This window comes from Leucoraja erinacea, chromosome 22 (genome assembly GCF_028641065.1).
Source record: "Leucoraja erinacea ecotype New England chromosome 22, Leri_hhj_1, whole genome shotgun sequence".
Taxonomy (NCBI): domain Eukaryota; kingdom Metazoa; phylum Chordata; class Chondrichthyes; order Rajiformes; family Rajidae; genus Leucoraja; species Leucoraja erinaceus.
The window spans coordinates 32,417,727-32,438,519 of NC_073398.1; the positions used below are offsets into that span (position 1 = coordinate 32,417,727).

Consider the following 20,793-nt stretch of genomic DNA (forward strand, 5'->3'; position numbering starts at 1 on the left):
GCCAAAAAGTACTCTCATAAATAATAAACAATATTTAATATTTAAATTTCCAATAAAATTGGAAATGTCATGGTTATAAAGAGACTTTCCTGTAAACCTTTACAATGTTGTATATTGTACCTAATTACTGGGAGCTGGAAATAATGCATCGGGTGCTGAGTCAAATGGTCTGCCACTATTTTACAAACAGTTGTTGCCAACTAATCTTTTTATGTAAGGTGCCTCAAGGCTACACCAACATTTTGATTCGGTTTATATTATAGGAAGCAGGTAAGAGAAATTAGAGGGCTCTTGGAGAACAGGGATCACATTATCGTTCAGTAATGGAAAAGTCCCATGAGCAATCTAAAATGGCCTTTCTTGTCGAAAAGCCACCTTAGTGCAATGAGAAGAGATCTGGTTCCGGGTAAGTGGAATGTAAAATTGCCAGGTAAAGCACTAATGGGACGAGGGGCCACCAATAAAGCAGCAAGGAAGTTTATATAACCTTGGTACATTCTCATGAGAGGCAAGTTAAGGTGACCAAAGCTGGGGCTCTGAGCATGATAGAAGAGATAAAAGTAGAATCAAATGGAGAAGAAGAGCAAGTGACATATGTCAGGATAATCATGCCAGTGGGAATCTGGCTGAATATGGAAACCTCGTGGAACGTGGAGAGGCAGACTGAGAATCCAGACATTGTGGGCACTCTATGATTCTTGTTGTCTATGGGGATATCAGATTGTCTGTGAGGCTGTGTCTCAGGAGAGCTACCTCTGGGGCTAGCATAATGAACATAGCAGTGGGTTCAGTTGAAGTCATTAGTATCATCATTCTGAAAGCAAAACTCCAGGGCAAACTTGCACAAGAGTCAGGATTTCTAAGCTTCTAGAAATAAAGAAGGAAATAAAGAAATAAAGAAGTCTGAAGAAGGGTTTCGGCCCGAAACGTTGCCTATTTCCTTCGCTCCATAGATGCTGCTGCACCCGCTGAGTTTCTCCAGCTTTTTTGTGTAACTTTCTAAGCTTCTAGTTCTTCGTCTGTTTTGTGAGCAATCATCTCCCATTCCTCTCATTTAAAAAATCTAGACATATTTTTTTCCCACCCACCCTCAAAATTAATTCTCCTTCCACTGCTCTGCTCTGCTCTCTGATGGCTCTTAAATTACAACTTAAACAAAGTGTTATTTATTGGTAGTTCTATGTGGTATTATTATTAAGGGCTTCAAAACCAAATAGTCTTTGCACTGTTAGCTTTATCTTGGTGATGTACCTCAGATATGCATCTATGAGTATGGTTAGTTGTATTGCATTAACCTGCAACTACCAAGGCGGAATGTCGGGTCAGCAGAGCGATTGGGAGTGAGATAGACACAAAATGCTGGAGTAACTCAGCGGGACAGACAGCATCTATGGAGAGAATGAATGGGTGACGTTTCGGGCCGAGGTCTTTCTTCAGACTGTCTGAAAGTCAGATTGGGAGTCATTGGTGCAGAAAACTTACCAGCTCCGATGGTTACTTGGAAAACTTGTCACTTTCTCTGGCCAGCTCTAGGGTAGGTTCCAAGGGCTTTGGCAATAGTGGGGTGTGATATATTTACCCAAATATGGTAGCCTACCTCCACAAACTTCACATTGCTATGCCTTGTCACTGCACTGCTAACTGTATGGCAATGTTACCTCCTGCTTGGTCCTTTCCAAGAGTTGGGTTGGATTGGAGATTCCAAACTCCTTCCCTTCAATCTCCATTTGTTGTATGGGAAAGTCTATGTCATGGGCAATAAAGGACTTTTGACCACCCTTGCCACAGGTAAGTCAGACATTCAGTAGTTCCTAGTCTAGATTTTGCTGTGCACAATCTCAATTATCTAAGCAGCTGAACTGTTTAGCAAACATCCTCACTTGTGTTTCTGGAAGGAAAGCCCTCAATGTATGTTAAAGATGTACAGTTGGGTCACCTAGCCTTGTTCCAATAATATAGATAGAGGTCAGAGAAGGTAAATTAGTTTAGTTTCATTCAGTTTGGAGATACAGCGCTGATACAGGCGCACCATGTCCGCACCGACCAGCGATCCCTGCACATTAATACTATCCTACAAACACTGGGGACAATTTACAATGGCACCAAGCCAATTAATCTACAAACCTGTACGTCTTTGGACAGTGGGAGGGAACCGAAGATCTCTGAGAAACCCCATGCGGAGAATGTACAAACTGCGTACAGGCAGCACCCGTAGTCAGGGTTGAACTCGGGTCTCTGGCGCTGTGAGGCAGCGACTCTACTGCTGCATCACCATGCCGCCCATTGAATTCAACTGAATGGGAGTCTCATGGTCACTCCTACAAACTTAGCAGGTGGCTCTCTGCTGCACAGACTAACTTGTTAAGAGTGATAACTGTCCAGTGGAACCATGTATGAAAGGATCTCGACCAAGAACATTGTTTGTCCATTTCCCTCCATAGATGCTGCCTGACCCACTGAATTCAGCAGTTTATTACCAATATCTGTAGATTTGCCGATTTTGGTTTGAAATGTTATTTACCACTGGAATTTAGGTGCCTTCCCTGGGTCTGGCCCAAGACTCGTCAGGTTTAGAGCCAATATGACCTGGCGAAACTCAAATGATATGGACCTTTTGTAAATATTGCTTAACAATAGTATTTTTATCACAGTACTACAATTTGTGAAATCACCATCACTAATGCCAGCATTTCATCCATTGCTATTTAATTAACTGAATTTAAAACTCCCCGATAGCCATGCTAAGATTTGTACATCGGTCTCTCAATCAGTCATCTAGATTACTAATCCAGTACTAACATGTTCTAGTGTACCCACAGTGGTTATACTGAATATAATGAAGTGCATGTGATTATGTTGTTTAATTAACCTACTTAGATTTTCTGTGCAATGCCCTGCCCACTCACCGTGCAGTTTTAGACATGTGATATTACTTTGCTATACTCCCTTGTGCAATGTCTTATAGCCCGGGTATGGCACTGCTAATGTTTAACGATGAAGTAATTCCTTCATGTGTCTTCTCACCAGTCGCTTGGGCTCACTGTTTAATGTTTCAGCAGATGTGTTGCAATTCATACATTATTTATAGTTTGGGAACATTAATAATTTACGTTTCTGGTTGGAAACATTTTTTTAAAAAAAAGACATTTTCAAAGTACAAATTTTCAAGTTTCAAAAATGTACTCAAAATTATTGGGACATCCCTTTTAATGGATAAGAATAACAAGGTTTATGTTTAATGTATATCCCTAGCACCTTCCAGCCTAGGTTCCCCACCTGGCCTTATCTACTTGTGATCTGCTTCCAGCTATCATGTACCAGACTTTATCCCTTAACCAACTCCAGTTATGGAGGCACGGTGGCACTGCGGTAGAGTTGCTGCCTTACAGCGCCAGTGATCCGGGTTCGATCCTAACTATGGGTGCCGTGTGTACGGCGTTTGTAGGTTCTCCCCGTAACCAACGTGGGTTTTCTCCGGGAGCTTCGGTTTCCTCCCACTCTCCGAAGACGTACAGATTTGTAGGCTAATTGTCTTGGAAAAATTGTAAATTGTCCCTAGTGTGCGGGGGTCACTGGTCGGCGCGGACTCGCAAACATCACCCCCCCCCCCCCCCCCCCCCCCCCAAACTCCATGCTATTATACTGGTAAGCTTTTCGGTACCAATGCAGGATCTTGACATGAAACATCAACTTAGACCTTTTGCTTCCACGGATGCTGTTTGTGTTCTTCCAGCTTTTCTCAGTGTTTTGCATATATTCAGAAATGAGCTTGCTAATACAATCCGTAGCTCGAGTATTCTCCTGTGAAGCTTGTGGTTTTATAAAGCGGTTTTGTTTGTTGTTACTTATGAATGTGATGCAGCTTTGTGACTCACTTAAATTTATTTGTTTTGCTTGCAAATGCACCGGAGCGAGGTGACTTTGCATGCTAATTTATAACGTGGATTTATTCACATCCATTACAGATATATTTTAAATACCTCAAACTTTTTTTCATTCCAAAATTAAAGGCGCACGATTTTCTTCTCTGTGATATTTGATATTCTCACTAAACCCAATAATGTAATTGTAATTTATGTTGAGTATATTTTTTATTTGTTGGTAAATATATGGAGCTCCATTTTGCTTAACTGCAACTTCTGTGCAATGGAATATTTGCATACCAATTGACACTCCAATCCCTGGCCTTCGTATTGTTTGTCAGCGTACCGAGAATCAAAATGTATATGCTTATTCAATATGCCATTGACAGATGTCCTTAGGGAGACACAGTGGTGCAGCAGTTGAGTTGCCTCCTTACAGTGCCACAGACCCAGGTTCAAACCCGACTATGGATGCTATCTGTGCAGAGTTTGTACATTCTCCCTGTGACCATGTGAGTTCTTCTGGGTTCTCCGGTGTCCTCCCACATTTCAAGGATGCGTAGGTTTGTGGATTAATTGGCTTCGGTAAATTGGGATAACGTAGAACTAGTGTACAGGTGATCGATGTGAACGAGCCTGTTTCCACGCTGTATCTCTATAAACTAAACTGAAGTCTTCGTTAAGTTTAAGTTAACAAAAACGACACGGGAAGAAATTGTTACATAATTTCTTTGCATTCATCTCTTCAACAGGCAGCAAGCTTTATTCCATGTTTTAGCAGCTTATTCCATGTACAACACGGTATGTTTTTTGCTTCATATTATTGCCCTTAAAGTATTAAAAATTAGTTTTCAAGATGAATGTTATTATTTAGTTTTTCAAAATGCATTTACACATTTTCTATAAAGTAATCGTTGAGCTCCCTGAGTTTGAAAGAAATTCTGCCAGAAACGTGATAATTCATTGTTGGAAGATATTTTGATGAGGAAATTATTGGATTTTATTTTTGCTCATTGTTTCACTATTCTTTGCAGGCATATTTGTAGCAGGAGCAACTCATTGTGAGCCAAAAATTCAAGTTAGTTAGAGTGCAGAAATTGTGCATTCAAGCATATCGGTGATAATAATTAGATCTTTGTTTAGTGGATTAAGGGAGACTTCATATCTTAGATCAATTTCACCAAATAACAAATGTTCTCATATAGGTTACAAAGTATTTTCTGTGTTGGAGTCCTAAAACTTAATCATAACTGTTGAATGACCTTCATGGCCACAATTTTTTGTTTGGGAACCTTCTGACACAATCTTGTCTCCACAATTTGTTTGGAAATATGTGTAGTCCCAGGCTTACCTGATCTTACCTGGATCGGGGGCAAGCCAGTACTTCCAACGTGTGGACTTTGGATTTTTAATTTGTAAGCTGCACCAAAATATGATGGCTTGTGTGCATTGTGGGGTGTGTGAAAGAATTTGATGTTGATGTGCATACGTGACAACAAAGAAATATTTAACCTTTTTTGCTCTACACTGAACAGTAGATTGTTCTGTTATTATAGGTTTATCTAGGTTATCCTGAAATTGATTTGTGATTTTTACCACTGCTTAACGTGAGGAGTTCTAACTGCTCCACCTGGTGACCAAATGTCTCTTCACTTCCCTGCTGGGTTTATGACTGTAACGATGTTTTGTTAGATTTCCTTATTTCTTCCTGTAGCTCAGGAACAAGAACAAATCACACACAATAACACCAGCAGCCCTGTTCCTCGGCATTTTACAATCTCTTGCCATTAAAGTGATAGTCATTTTTCTTTTTCGCATAAAACGGAACAATTTCATAGAAGGAAAGTTCATTTCATTTAATTTCCTCCCTCCCCCTCCCCTGTGCCCCACCTGCATGTGCACGTTTCCACTGAGCTTCTATTTCCTGCCCCTCACCCAAAGTCAGTATCAGCAAGTTTGGGATTTTGTACCTGGAAGAATGGAATCCCTGGGATTCTCCAGGGTTTATTCTGGGGAACCTTCTTGGTGAACCTGTACCTTGTTGGATTCCACGCCATCATAGTGCACCAGCACTGACACCATAGGGCGGCAGAGGTTATGGGGAGAAGGCAGGAGAATGGGGTTAGGAAGGAGAGATAGATCAGCCATGATTGAATGGCAGAGTAGACTTGATGGGCCGAATGGCCTAATTCTTCTCCTATTCCTTATGAGCTTTTGGTTTGTCCATTGATTTCAGGCAGGTGGAACTAGTATAGATGGGGCATCTTGGTTGGTATGGGCAAGTTGAGCCGAAGAGCCAATTTCCGTGCTGTATGACTCGAACCATAAAGGACTAAGCTAAATAATTGGTACTTGTGTTTTAGTTAAATGATATAATTTGTTTAAAGTATTCTAAAGTAATGTCAAGTGCTCAACTAATTTTATTTTTAACTTTTTGTTTTTGAAAACATCTAATTAATTTTTAATTTGGGAGTTAGCACTCGAAACCATGTTCATTGTTGTCACAACTGGCTAAACTGGTGGCATAGCTCAGCCAGCTTCGAAATTTCTTTGCACAGCATTTTGTTTTGGGTGGGGTTGGTAGCTATTCATGAAAGGAAGCAAGGACCCTGCTGATGAGATTGGACTCTGCTTCATTGAGGAAGTTGCTGCTGGTATCTGGGGACTTGGCGGGCCCACCAGCAGCGAGTGCTACTGGTTAGCTGCAGGCAGGATACACGATCATTAATACTTTTACCATTTCAATGTTAACATCAGCCCTTTTGTTATAGGAATCTCCAAGTGATTATATTACCCTCTTTTGTTATTTTGCAAGTATTCCACAGATTTTTTTTTGTGCTTTCTCTTGGCTTTTTAAATCATTTTAAATTTTTAATTATTTTTTTATTTTATTTTTTTTTAAATCTGCACAGCGTCCTTCCATTTGTTGCCTTTTTACGGTGATTGTATGTGAGTGTTTTATGTTGAGGGGAAAAGTGCATTAATTTTATTTCACAGTATAAGCTGGCTGTGCTGTTCCTTTTGCAACAAATTTCACTGCTATTTGTGCATACTCCGGTTTTGATGGCAGCAACACTTCTGCAACATTTGTTACCTCGACTACAGAAACTAGATCTGTACTTTAAATTAGATATGCAAAGAAATTTTGACAATGAGTGCCCTTTCGTGACTGTCCCTTCTCCCTCATTTTTACCCATTTAACATTAATATTAAATGTTATTACTCGTATACCCAACATTATTTCCCTAAAAGGAATGATTTGTGTCTTAATAACGTTGCAACTTCATTGTTGTATTTATTTTGTTGAATTGCAGGAAGTGGGTTATTGCCAGGGAATGAGTCAGATCACTGCACTGCTTCTTATGTATCTGAATGAGGAGGATGCCTTCTGGGCACTTGTTAGACTACTATCTGGGCCAAAACACAGCATGCATGGTAAGATTTTCCCAGACATTTTCCAGGGCGGCACCTTGGCGTTGCTGCCTTACAGTGCCAGAGACCCGGGTTCGATCCCGACTACGAGTGCTGCCTGGACAGAATTTGTACGTTCTTCCCGTGACCCGCATGGGTTTTCTCCATGATCTCCGGTTTCCTCCCACACTCCAAAGGCGTACAGGTTTGTAGGTTAATTGGCTTGGCATAATTGTAGATTGTCCCTAGTATGTGTAGGATAATGTAAGTGTGTGGGGATCACTGGTCGGCACGGACTCGATGGGCCAAAGGGCCTGTTTCCTCCCACACTCCAAAGACGTACAGTTTGTAGGTTAATTGGCTTGGCATAATTGTAGCTTGTCCCTAATATGTATAGGATAATGTAAGTGTGCAGGGATCACTGGTCGGCACGGCACGGACTCGATGGGCCAAAGGGCCTGTTTCCGCTCTGTATCTCTAAACTAAACATATCCTAGTGGTGTGGAGGCGCCTAATGGCAGCGGGTGGGTCTTGGGCTTTTGTGTAATGTAATTTCGTTCAAACCAAGCTGATTGAATGACAATAAAAGGCATTCTATTCTATCCATTGATCGAAAACCACAACTTGTTTGCCATCAGTGGAAATAAAATCAAATTGCTTAATTGATTGATTTTAATATCAAGTGAAGTCCATGACAGTAGAGAAATAGTTGACCACAACATCATGCCCACAGCTTTCTACAGACACAAGTTTCACAACCAGAAAGTATGAATAACAATGGCAAATAATATGATTGCATGGAGAATTAAAAGTTCCACAAAAAAGCGATTTTTTTAAACAAAATATCTGATCTACAGTCAATATTTAATGTTAAACACTTGGCAGATAAGGCCAAAGGTATTACAAAATTGGCTTCATTATTGTCGTGCTGCGGTCTTTCAAATTTCATTGCTTTAAAAATATACTTGTATGGTTTACAGCAAGATTTACTAGATTTCAGAATTCACATCGACAAATCAGAAAATGTTCTGTGGGGAACAAGGAGCAACTTGTTTTCAAATGAACATTGAAACCGATGCGTGTAGGAAAGATCTGCAGATGCTGGTTTAAATCGAAGATAGACACAAAATGCTGGAGAGAAGGAATGGGTGACGTTTCTCGTCGAGACCCTTCAGTCCGATTAAAACCGATGCGACAGGAATCCCCATTAAAAACAAACTAAAACAATTAGCCTTCACTTCACAAAACTGCCACGTAACAGATATAATTTATGATATGTGTTCTTTGGGACTATGTTATTCTGTCATGAATAGGGGAAATTTCTGTTATTTGTCCTTCAGGAAAAATGTTGCCAAAATGGTCAGCCTGAGGTGCCCTAACAATTAATGGTTGCAGTAATACTTGCGGCCAGCAAAACAGTGCCATGCTCTGCAAACAAGATCAAATCCAGATCTTTAGGTGATGGATAATGCATTACCCCTGGTTCATCACAGTTACACAAAACATAATCTGAATCCTTGTATAAACTGGTAGAGTTTAAAATCAATATGTGCATCACTTATTCATCATAGATTTACAAATCCCAAGTCTTTATTTTGCCATTGTTGTAATTTAAGCTATATTCCATATCGTGGAATTCAAAATAGTTGACTAAGTTAATAAGAAGTTTGACAATATATTCCGCAGTATGTATGTAATGTCTCTTGATATTATTTATGCTTGGACTAGTGCACATTTTTGTGGTAGCCCTTAGTGATGAATGTAGGCATACCGGACACCTTCTTTATCACCCTATTATCTTTTAGGATTCTTTGTCCCAGGCTTCCCAAAGCTTCTACGGTTTCAAGAACACCATGATCGGATTTTGAAGAAGTTCATGCCTAAGCTTAAACAGCATTTCGTGAGTATCTTCAGTCGACTGTTAGATTCAGCATTAAATATTTTGAGAGATCAATGTTTCTATATTGTATTGTGTACTGAGGTACAGTGGAATTTTTTTGCATACAGTTCAACAATATATAATTATACATAAATAAATACGATCTTAGATTAAGTACAAAGTGTATAGAAATAGTCCACTGAGACAATATTCAAGAATCGACAGGTTTTGGGATGCCATTTTCAAGTTGATCACTTTGGTGGGATTGTACTATAGTTAGCACAGTTAGAGGAGGAAGTATTTAGGGAGGTCACAGGTACTTGGAAGGATAATGGAGTTGTAATAGCGAGGGATTTAAACTTTCCAAAACATCGATTGGGACTATCATAGTGCGAAGAGCTTGGATGGGAATTTAACCAATTTGGAAGATTCCATTTTACCTCAATTGGGAGGTCCAAACTTGCGCTCGAATTATAAGGAAATTAGATGATGAATGACAAATGGGAAAGACCCTGCTATATCCAACAGCAGTAGTCATCAAACGTTCCTTAACTTTGAAACGTTTTCTCAAGCTTTTACAACCATATTGACTTTGCGGTTAGTTTCAGCATTTGGGTGGAAGTACGTCTGGGGATTCCCGCACCTTCTCTCAGTAGCCCAGTGAGTTGATTCTTTGCAAAGTTCCCAGTCTCTCACAGCGAAACTGTGACTTGGATCCTGGGTCAGGCTGTATCTTGGGCATGTTTAGGAAGGAACTGCAGATGCTGGTTTATACCGAAGATGAACACAAAGTGCTAGAGTAACTCAGCAGGACAGGCAGCATCATTGGAGAGAAGGAATGGGTGATGTTTTGGGTCAAGCTGAAACGTCACCCATTCCTTTTCTCCAGAGATGCTGCTTGTCCCGCTGAGTTACTTTTACTTTACTGAGCATTATTTTGTGTATCTTGGGCATGATAGGAAATTCCTTTGATATCCATGGGGGCTGTAAAGCCATGGGGAAGGCAAGTTTTTGTAAAAGTTTTTAATCATGAGCGAACTCACAATTTTTAAAGAATATTAATTATTTACTCCAATACTAAGATTTAGAAACTTCCCTGAATATCAGTGACTTTTAAAGATTAAAAGCTTTTCTTTTTTTTGATGTGCAGGATTCTCAGGATGTCTTTACATCTTTGTACACAATGAAGTGGTTCTTTCAGTGTTTCCTGGACCGAGTAAGTTTCAGCAAATATTTAAACTATTATACACGTTTTATTCATGATTAAGAGCGGCATGGTGGGGTATCGGTAGAATTGCAGCCTTACAACGCCAGAGACCCGGGTTTAATCCTGACTGCCGGTGCTTGTCTGTACGGAGTTTGTACGTTCTCCCCGTGACCTACGTGTGTTTTTACCGGGTCATCCTGTTTTCTCTCACACTCCAAAAACGTGCAGGTTTGTAGGTTAATTGGCTTGGTAAAATTGTGTAAATTGTCTCTAGTGTGTGTAGGATAGTGTTAATGTGTGGGGATCGCTGGTCGGTACGGACTTGGTCTGAATCCACGTGGAGTATTTTTTGGTTAGAGAATGGGGTAATTGGCCAGGATTGCAGCTCTTACACAGAATATTGAACGTACAGCATAAGAACAGGCCCTTCAGCCTCCAAAGGTCTGTGCCAAACATGATGCCAAGAACATTAATTACGTCCAGTAAGTCCGATTAAAGATAGTTCGGAAGGTCAAAGCAATTGTACATATGATGTGAATACAAAGGGAACAAGGTAATCTTAAAAACTAGTTGTGAAAATTGAAAATATAATTGACATTGGAAGAAGAGCAGAGAAAATATCCTACAAAAGCTGCTATTAGTATCTTGATATCCTTAGAATATCACTGGGGGTGGAAGATTGCAACCTTCACGTGGTCCGCCCTGTTTCGACTAATGCAATCAACTCGACGTGCACAAACGGAAGATCAAATAGAACAAGTTGTCCAACAACTTAAGGCTGTGCTCGCCACGCGAAAAGAAGAAGAAGAGGAAGAATATCACTAAATTAGTGATCGTGAACTCTGGTTAAATTTTAAATATTCTAAGATGTTTCAGACAAGTAAGTTGTTGTACCAGGATAGCAACTTGCATTTGAACCTAATGCCGCAGATAATGGACCTTTCACTAAATGTCAAAGCTGTTAGGCCGAAATACATTTTAATAGGATTTTCTTGTTGCTGCATAGAATCATTCTTTTGCATTTAGAGGAACTTTTGCATTTTGAGGAACTTGTCCAACTACTGCCCACTGCTTTTTGCATGTTGACCAGGGTTTCAAATAAAGCTCTTGTGTATTGTTTAAGCAGCAGGAGTTGTGCCTGAATGAGTTTATTATACTTTTATATCTGGGCTTGTTGTCGTGTTGAGACGCATTGACTTTCCTACCCACCACTTCCCCCTCTTTCACTTCCAAGTATGCTGTTATATAAAACCCTTCTGCCCTCTGCAGAGTTTATTGATATGCTGGCACTGATGTCATGACATTCTCTTGGGATTACCAAACAGAAACGCATTCACCCTTAAATTATCTACCTTTTTAAATGCTTATTATGAATGTGCTAGCATTCTCCTTTGGAGGGAGTGTGCAGCAATGAGATCCAAAATGCAGAAGAGATTCATTGATCTCAACACTTATTCTTGATTATCTCATCAATGCTCTCTGTCACAGGAAAATCGGGATAAGATTTGGCTTGCTAATTTCCCTAGTAAATTCACGTTGCTATTGGTGAAGTGCAGGCAATGAGTTGCTTGAGATGCTCAGTAGTACTTTGCAGACATCAGATCAGTTCTGAAATTCAATTTTTTTAAAATAAAAATTGGGATTTTGGACATGGCTGGCAAATCCAGTGTTTGTTGCCCATCTCTAACTGAGAATGTGCTGGTGAGGCACTTTCTTCAGCTGCTAGAGTCCTCGAACTCCCTAATCAACAGCAATGTGGTTAGCTGGTGCAATGAAGTCACTATGTCCCGGTGGTGGAGTGAAAGTTTATGGTGGTTAATAAGCCAACAAAGTGGAGAGTATTCTATCATCTTCCTGGCATACATCAGTGAGTGATTCGATCTTCATGCGCTAAGGCCCTTCTCCAATTAGTTTAGTTTAGAGGTACAGCACGGAAACAGATCCTTTAGCCCACCAAGTCTGCACCGACCAGCGATCCCCACATATTAACACTATCCTACACTCACTGGGGACTATTTTACATTTATACCAAGCCAATTAACCTACAAACCTGTACATCTTTTGGAATGTGGGAGGAAACTTAAGATCTCTGAGAAAGCCCACGTGGGTCACAGGGAGAATGTTTCAACTCCGTACAGACAGCACCCATAGTCAGGATTATAGAAAATAGGTGCAGCAGGAGGCCATTTGGCCCTTTGAGCCAGCACCGCCATTCATTGTGATCATGGCTGATCATCTACAATCAGTATCCTGCTCCTGCCTTATCCCCATATCCCTTGATTCCGCTAGCACCTAGAGCTTTATCCAACTCTCTTTTAAATTCATCCAGTGAATTGGCCTCTACTGCCTTTTGTGGCAGAGAATTCCACAAATTCACAACTCTCTGGGTGAAAAAGTTTTTGCTCATCTCAGTTTTAAATGGCCTTCCCTTTATTCTTAGACTGTGGCCCCTGGTTCTGGACCCACCCCTGACATTGGGAACATTTTTCCTGCATCTAGCTTGTCCAGTCCTTTTATAATTGTATATGTTTGATTGAACCTGAGTCTTTGGAAATGGTGCTAAAATATGTTGGCACCAACAGGTGTAATGTAGGCAAAAATAATCTCACTGTGTAGTTGTATTGGTGGCAACTAAATCACCAATGAAATAGTGATGAATCATCTTCAAGCAGAAAATCACTAAAACATTCTCATTTAGTGAGAACATGGCAACATCAGTAGATACAATTGCGGGCTATATGGCCCTTCTTGTCTGTCTTACTGTTCAATAAAATTGTGCCTGGGCTTTTATCTCGGCAAGGAAGTGCCGCTAAGTACTAAATTAATATCCCTTGATGTCCCATAGATGAAAAAAAATCAGTCTCTGAACAGGATAGTGTTCTCTGATATTTGAAGTTATTTCTAAGTGGTGCAATTATTTTTCTTCTAACTTGGAATTTGAATGCAATTTCTATTGCTTAATTCACTTCCATTTTATGGAAAGTCTCTAAATGTCAGTAATTCCTGAACTAACCGTTGTTTATGTTAGAATCGTGATTATCAGCACTCTGTACATGAGGTTAAATGCTAAAATAAATGAGGTGGTGATGGCAGTTTAGTTATGACAGTAATTCTGCATGAACTAATTGCTGACTATAAAACTTAGAGATGGACGCAACTGTAGATTTCACCTAAGATCTGGTATTGTGTGAGATCCCATATTAGTAGTCATTAATTTAGGATTGGTAGCCTTTGTTCTTTGAAAGCTTGCCAGCATTGATGGAACTGAATCTATTCACAAGGTGTAATTAGCATTGTTTAAGTTCTTCAAACGATCTTGTGCATATGGGATGGAACATATGTTGCCTTCCTCTGAGAGGATTGTGTTGGGCTTCTCATATGGCAGTGATGAACTTCCATCTGTAGATATTTTAATCATTCCGCTTGCATCCTCAGCCTCTATAAATTCACCTTCTGTTTTGATATCTAAATTCGTTGCTAAATCCCATCTTGGTTTCGGAAAGAACTGCAAATGCTGGTATAAATCGAAGGTAGACAAAATGTTGGAGTTACTCTGCGGGACAGGCATGGCATCTCGGGAGAGAAGGAATGGGTGACAGTCCCGCGGCCATTCCAAGCCGCGCAGGGCGGTGATGTCAGGTCCCGCTCCAGGAGGCTCTTCAACCCCGCAACGTTCGGTGACGTGGCTGACCGGCAATGTCAGTCGAAACCTATCTTGGTTTAGTTTAGAGGTACGGCGCGGAAACGGGCCCTTTGGCCCAACGAGTCCGCGCCGACCAGTGATCCCCACACATTTACGCAAGCCTACACACACGAGGGACAATTTACACATACCACGTATAAAACCCGAGGCAATTAACCTACCAACCTGTACGTCTTTGGAGTGGGAGGAAACCGAAGATTTCAGAGAAAACCCACGCGGTCACGAGGAGGATGTTCAAACTTCATACAGACAGCACTGGTGGTCAGGATCGAACCTGGGTCTCCGGCGCTGCAAGTGCTGTAAGGCAGCAACTTTAGCGCCGTGCCGCCCCACGGTCTCGGGTCTTGGTCTCAGGGCAGCTAGCGCAACAGCCGTGGTTTTGGAAAGATACAAAAAGCTGGAGTAACTTAGAGAGTCCGGCAGCATTCCTGGAAAACATGGATAAGTAACGATTCGGGTTGGGACCCTTCTTCAGACAGTCGGTCTGAAGAAGGGTCCTGACCCGAAACGTTACCTATCCATTTTTCTTGATTCTATGATTTTATAAATGGCTGCTTAAGTAATTGAATCTTAACTTTTACAGTCTTTATTTCTGTTCACCAATAATCACAGCAGAGCACCACAAAAGTTATCACAGTCTGAATCACAGTCGTTAACTACTTTTGCATCCGACCCTTCTTCAGACATGGATGGTTTAGAGAGTTTCGGCTGCAGTAAGAGGTCGGATAGACGTGGATTGCTTTCTCTGGAACGTCAGAGGTTGAGGGGAGACTGGTATATGAAATTGAGTGGGGTCAAAGAAGTGACTCGACCCAAAATGTCACTCATTCTTTCTCTCCAGAGATGCTGCCTGACCTGCTGAGTTACTCCAGCATTTTGTGTCCATCTTTTGCAATTGACCATTTTTGACATGTGAGCAGCCTAGTAACTTCATGGGCTGTTCCATCTTTTGATCCAGAAATCCCATCCGAGCTGCTTGATTTTATTGATTACATTTGTTCATGGGATAGTGGCTTCTCTCGCAGTATACATCATGTATCCTTCAGCAGGCATGTGCAACACTGATTTTGATGCATGTTAACTTGCCTCAAATGCTCATCTGGTTCACTTAAGTTCTTCAGTGAAGAAAATGTGTTGCCCATACAAGGTCTGGCCAACAGATGGCCACAGTTCCGTAAATGAGGTTGTCTCCAACCTGTTTCTTCAGAAATTGGGGATGCACAATTAACATTAGCTTGCCCACCACCAACGTTCACAGTGCATGAATGATTTAAAAAAAAATGTGCTTTAAATAAAAGTTCAGATTTAAATTGGGTTTGGATTTCCACGTTCATTTTTTATTTCAAAACTCGACAGTGAATACTGATACCGCATGTTTGTCGTGGTTCCTCTGCCTCCGAACCTCGTTCACTTGAATGATCTTGTTCTCTGCATGACTTGTTGATCCTCAGTCATTGAGCAATCGTTGAATTGTGGATAATTTCAGGTTCATTGACTAAGACTACATTGATCTTAGTCTTGACGGCAGCAACGGGCAATGTTGTTTTGAAATCAATCTAAACTTGTATTGATTGTTACCTTTTTGCAGTTTGCAGTTAATAAATGCTAGGTAATGTGTTATTCTGCCTCGTACTACTGCCACAAACAAAAATAAAAGGGATAGAAATTTGTCTGCAAACTCCCAAAATAAGGTCTGCTTTTTCACGCCGTGAGAATATTGCGGAAAGACAATCAAAAATTAGGTTGCTGCCTGTCCTGCTGAGTTTGGGGCCTGTCCCACTGTACGAGGTAATTAAAGAGTTCTCCCCTGATTCAAACTCGTGTAATGTACGTAGCGAGTACGTAGGAGCTCATGGATGTCTCGTAGAGGCTCGTACGAGTAACGGTAGGTACTCGGGGAAATCCGGTAAACTCGTGACGTTTTTTCAACACTGAAAAATGTCCACGAGTAAAAAAATACTTGTGATGAAATTTTTTTTTACTTTTTACTCGTACGAGCCACTACGTGACCTCCACGAGCTCCTACGTACCCGCTATGTGCATTACACGAGTTTGAATCGGGGAGAACGCAGGAGAACTCTTAAATTACCTCGTACAGTGGGACAGGCCCTTTACCCCATCACTGTGACTTATTTTGCAAACCAGTATCTTCAGTTGCTTACATACACAAAATTAGATTTTCATCAGCATTTTTCTTTTTATTTTGAGGTAGCCTGGTGTATTATGAGGGCTTATTTGACCACCCACCACCCCCCTACCAGACATCACATCGACCTCCGTCCACTCACCTGCCTTCCTCCGGCCCCAACCCCCCTTCCTTGCCATGTGTTTACCATCCCTCCCTGACCTCCCCTCTTCTGAAATCGAATGGGCTGTCCTTTGTTCCCCTCCGTCCCCACCTCAATGAGTTCCGTGACCGCCGCATCCAAGTGTTTTTCCATGGGAAGAAGTCCTCACCCCCTGGTGATACTTCTTCCTGCCCCCCCCCCCCCCCCCCCCCCCAAATCAGTCTGAAGAAAGGTCTCGACCTGAAACGTCACCTATTCCTTCGCTCCACAGATGTTGCCTCATCCGCTGAGTTTCTCCAGCATTTTTGTCTCCCTCCTCATAATATGTATTTAGGCTTTAGGTTTTATTAGTCATCATTTTTTCCTTGATTTCTATCAAAACTATATTCCTTGCACTTCCCAACTGAGGCAGTAAAATAAAATTGCTGCTAATATCAGAATCATTGCGCATTCTAATAAAAAAACAAAACTTTTTTGCAGTTGTTCGACATCATTTAACTGCAATGATGTAAAGAATGCTGCGAGCGGGATTTGTGATTTTTGACGAGATCAGCATGACGAGTACTTAAATTCTGTAAAAATAAAAATCTATTAACATGCCCTTGAAAGAATGAAGGCATAATTTTAACATCGGACATTTAATCTGCAGGTGCAGGTTTCCAAAAAAGGACGCAAAGTGCTGGAGTTACTCAGTGGGTCACGCAGCCTTGGGATAGGTGATTTTTCGGGTCAGGACCCTTCTTTAGAGTGGCTGAAATTTTAACTGGCTGGAGGAAGTATTGTTTACCTCTATTTTTACAAAGAAGTAGATGAGAAACTGTATTGGTTTAAAACATAAATTCAGCAGTTTCCAGAGGTATATATTATTTCCATCTTTAATGGATGCTGAATAGCTTGTGCTTGGATGAATTGCATTCAAGAATCTTTTGGAATCAAGGTAGAAAACTCCAAGAATTCTGACAGAAATTATTGAAACTTGTTAATGTGGAAATGTTTAAAGACCCTGCATTCTATTGGTGGGTAAATTATGAAGAACTTGTTAGTTTAGTTTAGAGATATACCGTAGAAACAGGCCCACCGAGTCCGTACCAACCAACGATCCCCCATACATTAGTTCTATCCTAAACATTAGGGACAATTTACAGAAGCCAATTAACCTACAAACCTGCACGTCTTTGGAATGTGGAAGGGAACCAGAGTACCCGGAGAAAACCCCACGCGGTCACAGGGAAAATGTACAAACTCCGTACAGACAGAACCCTTAGTTAGGATCGAACCCGGGCCTCTGGTGCTGTAAGGCAGCAACTCTACTGCTGTGCCATCTTAAAGATGAAGAATCAGAAAAATCAAAACTGAAGCGAAATTGTAAAAGGGAACAAGTATGAGTTAATGATTACCACAAATTGTGCAAGTTACAAATCATAAAGAAATCTTAAAGATTATGTGACCAAGTTTGGTTGGATTTCCTAAGCATAAGTACCTTAATGACCAAGTGCCATACAGTGTGCTACCATTTTGCTGACGGCAAGCAACTTTACTCAAATCATCTATATACAAGGTAGACAAAAGTGCTGGAGAAACTCAGCGGGTGAGGCAGCATCTATGGAGCGAAGGAAATAGGCAACGTTTCGGGCCAAAACCCTTCGTCTATATATATGATGCTTCATGACCTAATCTATAGAAAATCTTTCTTCATTAACTTGTTCAATTGTGTTTGTAATTCGTATATAATTGATATGGGAGGTTTCATGGAAAGTGCAAGTGTAATTAAATTTGGTTGTGATCTTGTATCATTGGTCCAGTGATGCTTTCATGAAATTCAAATCATACATAAAATCATGGTATCTACATCCGATATATTACTTGGTCATATTTAAAAAGGTCGGGTGCTGAGGCAAGTCAGTGAATTCTCTTTGATTAATTAACTGCTAAATAAATTGTCCCCAAAGGTGACTATGTTTACATATTCCGTTGTGCTGCTGCAAGTAAGAATTTCATTATTCTTTCTGGGACATATTTTACTTCCACCAATACAATCCAGAATTTCACAACATTGCTCTACACTTCAGTTTAGTTTATTGTCTCGTGAACCGAGGTCCAGTGAAAAGCTTTTGTTGCGTGCAAACAGTGGAAAGACATTGAGAAACTTAGCAGATGACTGGAGGGTCTGTTATTTTGTACATACTATTTTTTCGGTCTCCTCTGCAGATTGAAAACATAAGTCAAGTGTTGAACATTGGATGGAAATCTGACTTTAAATTTTGCAATACATGGAATTAATTTGGCGGAAGGTCAAATACCCTATCTGAACCCAATTGAGCATGCCTTTTATATGCTGAAGAGAAAACTGAAGGGGACTTGCCCCCAAAACAAGCATAAGCTAAAGATGGCTGCAATACAGGCCTGGCAGAGCATCACCAGAGAAGACACCCAGCAACTGGTGATGTCCATGAATCGCAGACTTCAAGCAGTCATTGCATGCAAATGATGCAACATAATACTAAACATGACTACTTTCATTTACATGACATTGCTGTATCCCAAACATTATGGTGCCCTGAAATGGGGGGGGGGGGGGGGACTATGTATAAACGGTGCTGTAATTTCTACATGGTGAAACCAGAATGTATAAAAATACCCTTTATTAAAATCTGACACTGATTTTTTTCTATTACAAATCTCAAATTGTGGAGTACAGAGGCAAATAAATAATGGGTCTTTGTCTCAAACATTATGGAGGGCACTGTATGCTTGCTACTAATGTCCTTGCTTAGTATCACAAAGCAGTTAAAATATGAACGGGTTATCCATGTCCTGAAGGTTTATTAAGGTTTTACATTATCACAATTATATGCCACTTTTCTTCCTGTGTTCCATTTTGCGAACCACACCAGTGTTGTGTGTAGAAATTAGAGTAAATTCAAAAACAATAAACGCTCATCTGAAGTTTAATGGGAATCAATGTGATGTTAAAATGCCAGCTGTTCCGACAAGAAGATATGAGTTAAAGGCAGGAACACTTCCAAGTATTTAACGATGTTAAAACATTGAAAAACTGCTAAATTTTATTCCCATCAGATAACTTCGAAGTAAGGCAGTAAAACAGGATCAGAGAGTCTTTGTACTGGAAAAAAAATCAATGAAGCTTTTCCCAAGCTTAATGTTATGAAAAATTCTGTCCCAAAGGATAGCAGAAATGAAAAATTCCCAAAACAGCAGTATTCTATCATAAAAATAAAGTTGCAAGAAATGTGAATTTCATAATGTAATGCATCCATAAATTTTCTTTAGTACTTGTCTTTGACCTTTCATCGCCAGTAAATAATTGTGCTACAAGTGAATATATGCTGCTGTCCTGCTTTCTCTAATGGCACCTGGGCAGTATCTGTTCTAGTGGGATCATTATACTAAATGGAAAATAGCCTTTGCATCCAGGAAGACTACATGCCTTTTGTTTGTGTGAATGAGCAAATGGTCTTCCTACCATGCAGTTTCCCAATGTCTTACTGTTTAGTTTAGAAATGTAGCGTGGAAACAGGCCCTTCAGTCCGCCAAGTCCACGCCGATCAGCGATAGCCGCACATTAACATTATCGTACAACACAAACTAGGGACAATTTACAATGTTTTAAATGTTTACGAACCTGGAAGTTTTTGGAGTGTGGGAGGAAACTGGAGATCCAGGAGAAAATCCGCACAGGTCACGGGAAAAATGTACAAACTCCGTACAGACAGCACCCGCAGTCAGGATTTAACCTGGGTCTCTGGCACTGTGAGGCAGCAACTCTGCTGCATCTCCATGCTGCCTGCGCTGGATGAGTTAATACTTGTGTGGTGGAGAAATGTGGTCTGAATCGTAGGAGCTGCGTTGTTTATTATTCCTTCTCAGTTATGGATATTTCTTCAGAAGTTCCTTCACTCGTATTTATTTACTTAGTAAATAGAATCGTGTTTAATTTTCTGGATTGTTGCACTGGAAAAGTTATGTGGATTCTTCAAAGTAAAGGAAATATTTTTTTGTCAAATGGATTTATAGAAATATTGTTTAAGACTTAAACTATGTTTTTTAATTTACCTTGTCACAGACTCCTTTCACTCTCACATTGAGGTTGTGGGATATCTACATGCTGGAAGGAGACCGGATTCTTACAGCAATGTCATACACAATTCTTAAACTGCACAAAAGTAAGATCACTTAATTATTTATATTTTATTGTGCTTTTCCACTTTATAGCTTTAGAATGATCTAATTCACTCTTTGTGCTTTGGCGGCAAAGTGGCGCAGCTTGTTGGGCAGCTACCTCACTGCACCAGGGGCCCCGGTTCAATCCTGACCTTGGGTGTTGTCTGTGTGAAGTTTGCATGTTCCCTCTGTGCCTGCATAGGTTTCCTCTGCGTGCTCCAGTTTCCTCCCACATCCCAAAGACGTGCGGGTTTGCCAAT

The 20,793-nt window shown here is 40.6% G+C and overlaps 1 protein-coding gene across 4 annotated transcripts in view; it reads left to right on the top strand.

Annotated features, from left to right (window-relative positions):
- The window catches only part of usp6nl (USP6 N-terminal like), a 121,423-nt gene that overhangs the window by 84,640 nt on the left and 15,990 nt on the right, over positions 1-20,793 (top strand). For all 4 annotated transcript variants that reach the window (XM_055653422.1, XM_055653425.1, XM_055653424.1 and 1 more), the window contains exons 9-13: positions 4,616-4,664; positions 7,178-7,298; positions 9,080-9,174; positions 10,304-10,369; positions 20,436-20,535. In XM_055653422.1, coding sequence (XP_055509397.1) covers positions 4,616-4,664; positions 7,178-7,298; positions 9,080-9,174; positions 10,304-10,369; positions 20,436-20,535 — 431 coding nt within the window. The remainder of the gene's footprint in view (positions 1-4,615; positions 4,665-7,177; positions 7,299-9,079; positions 9,175-10,303; positions 10,370-20,435; positions 20,536-20,793) is intronic.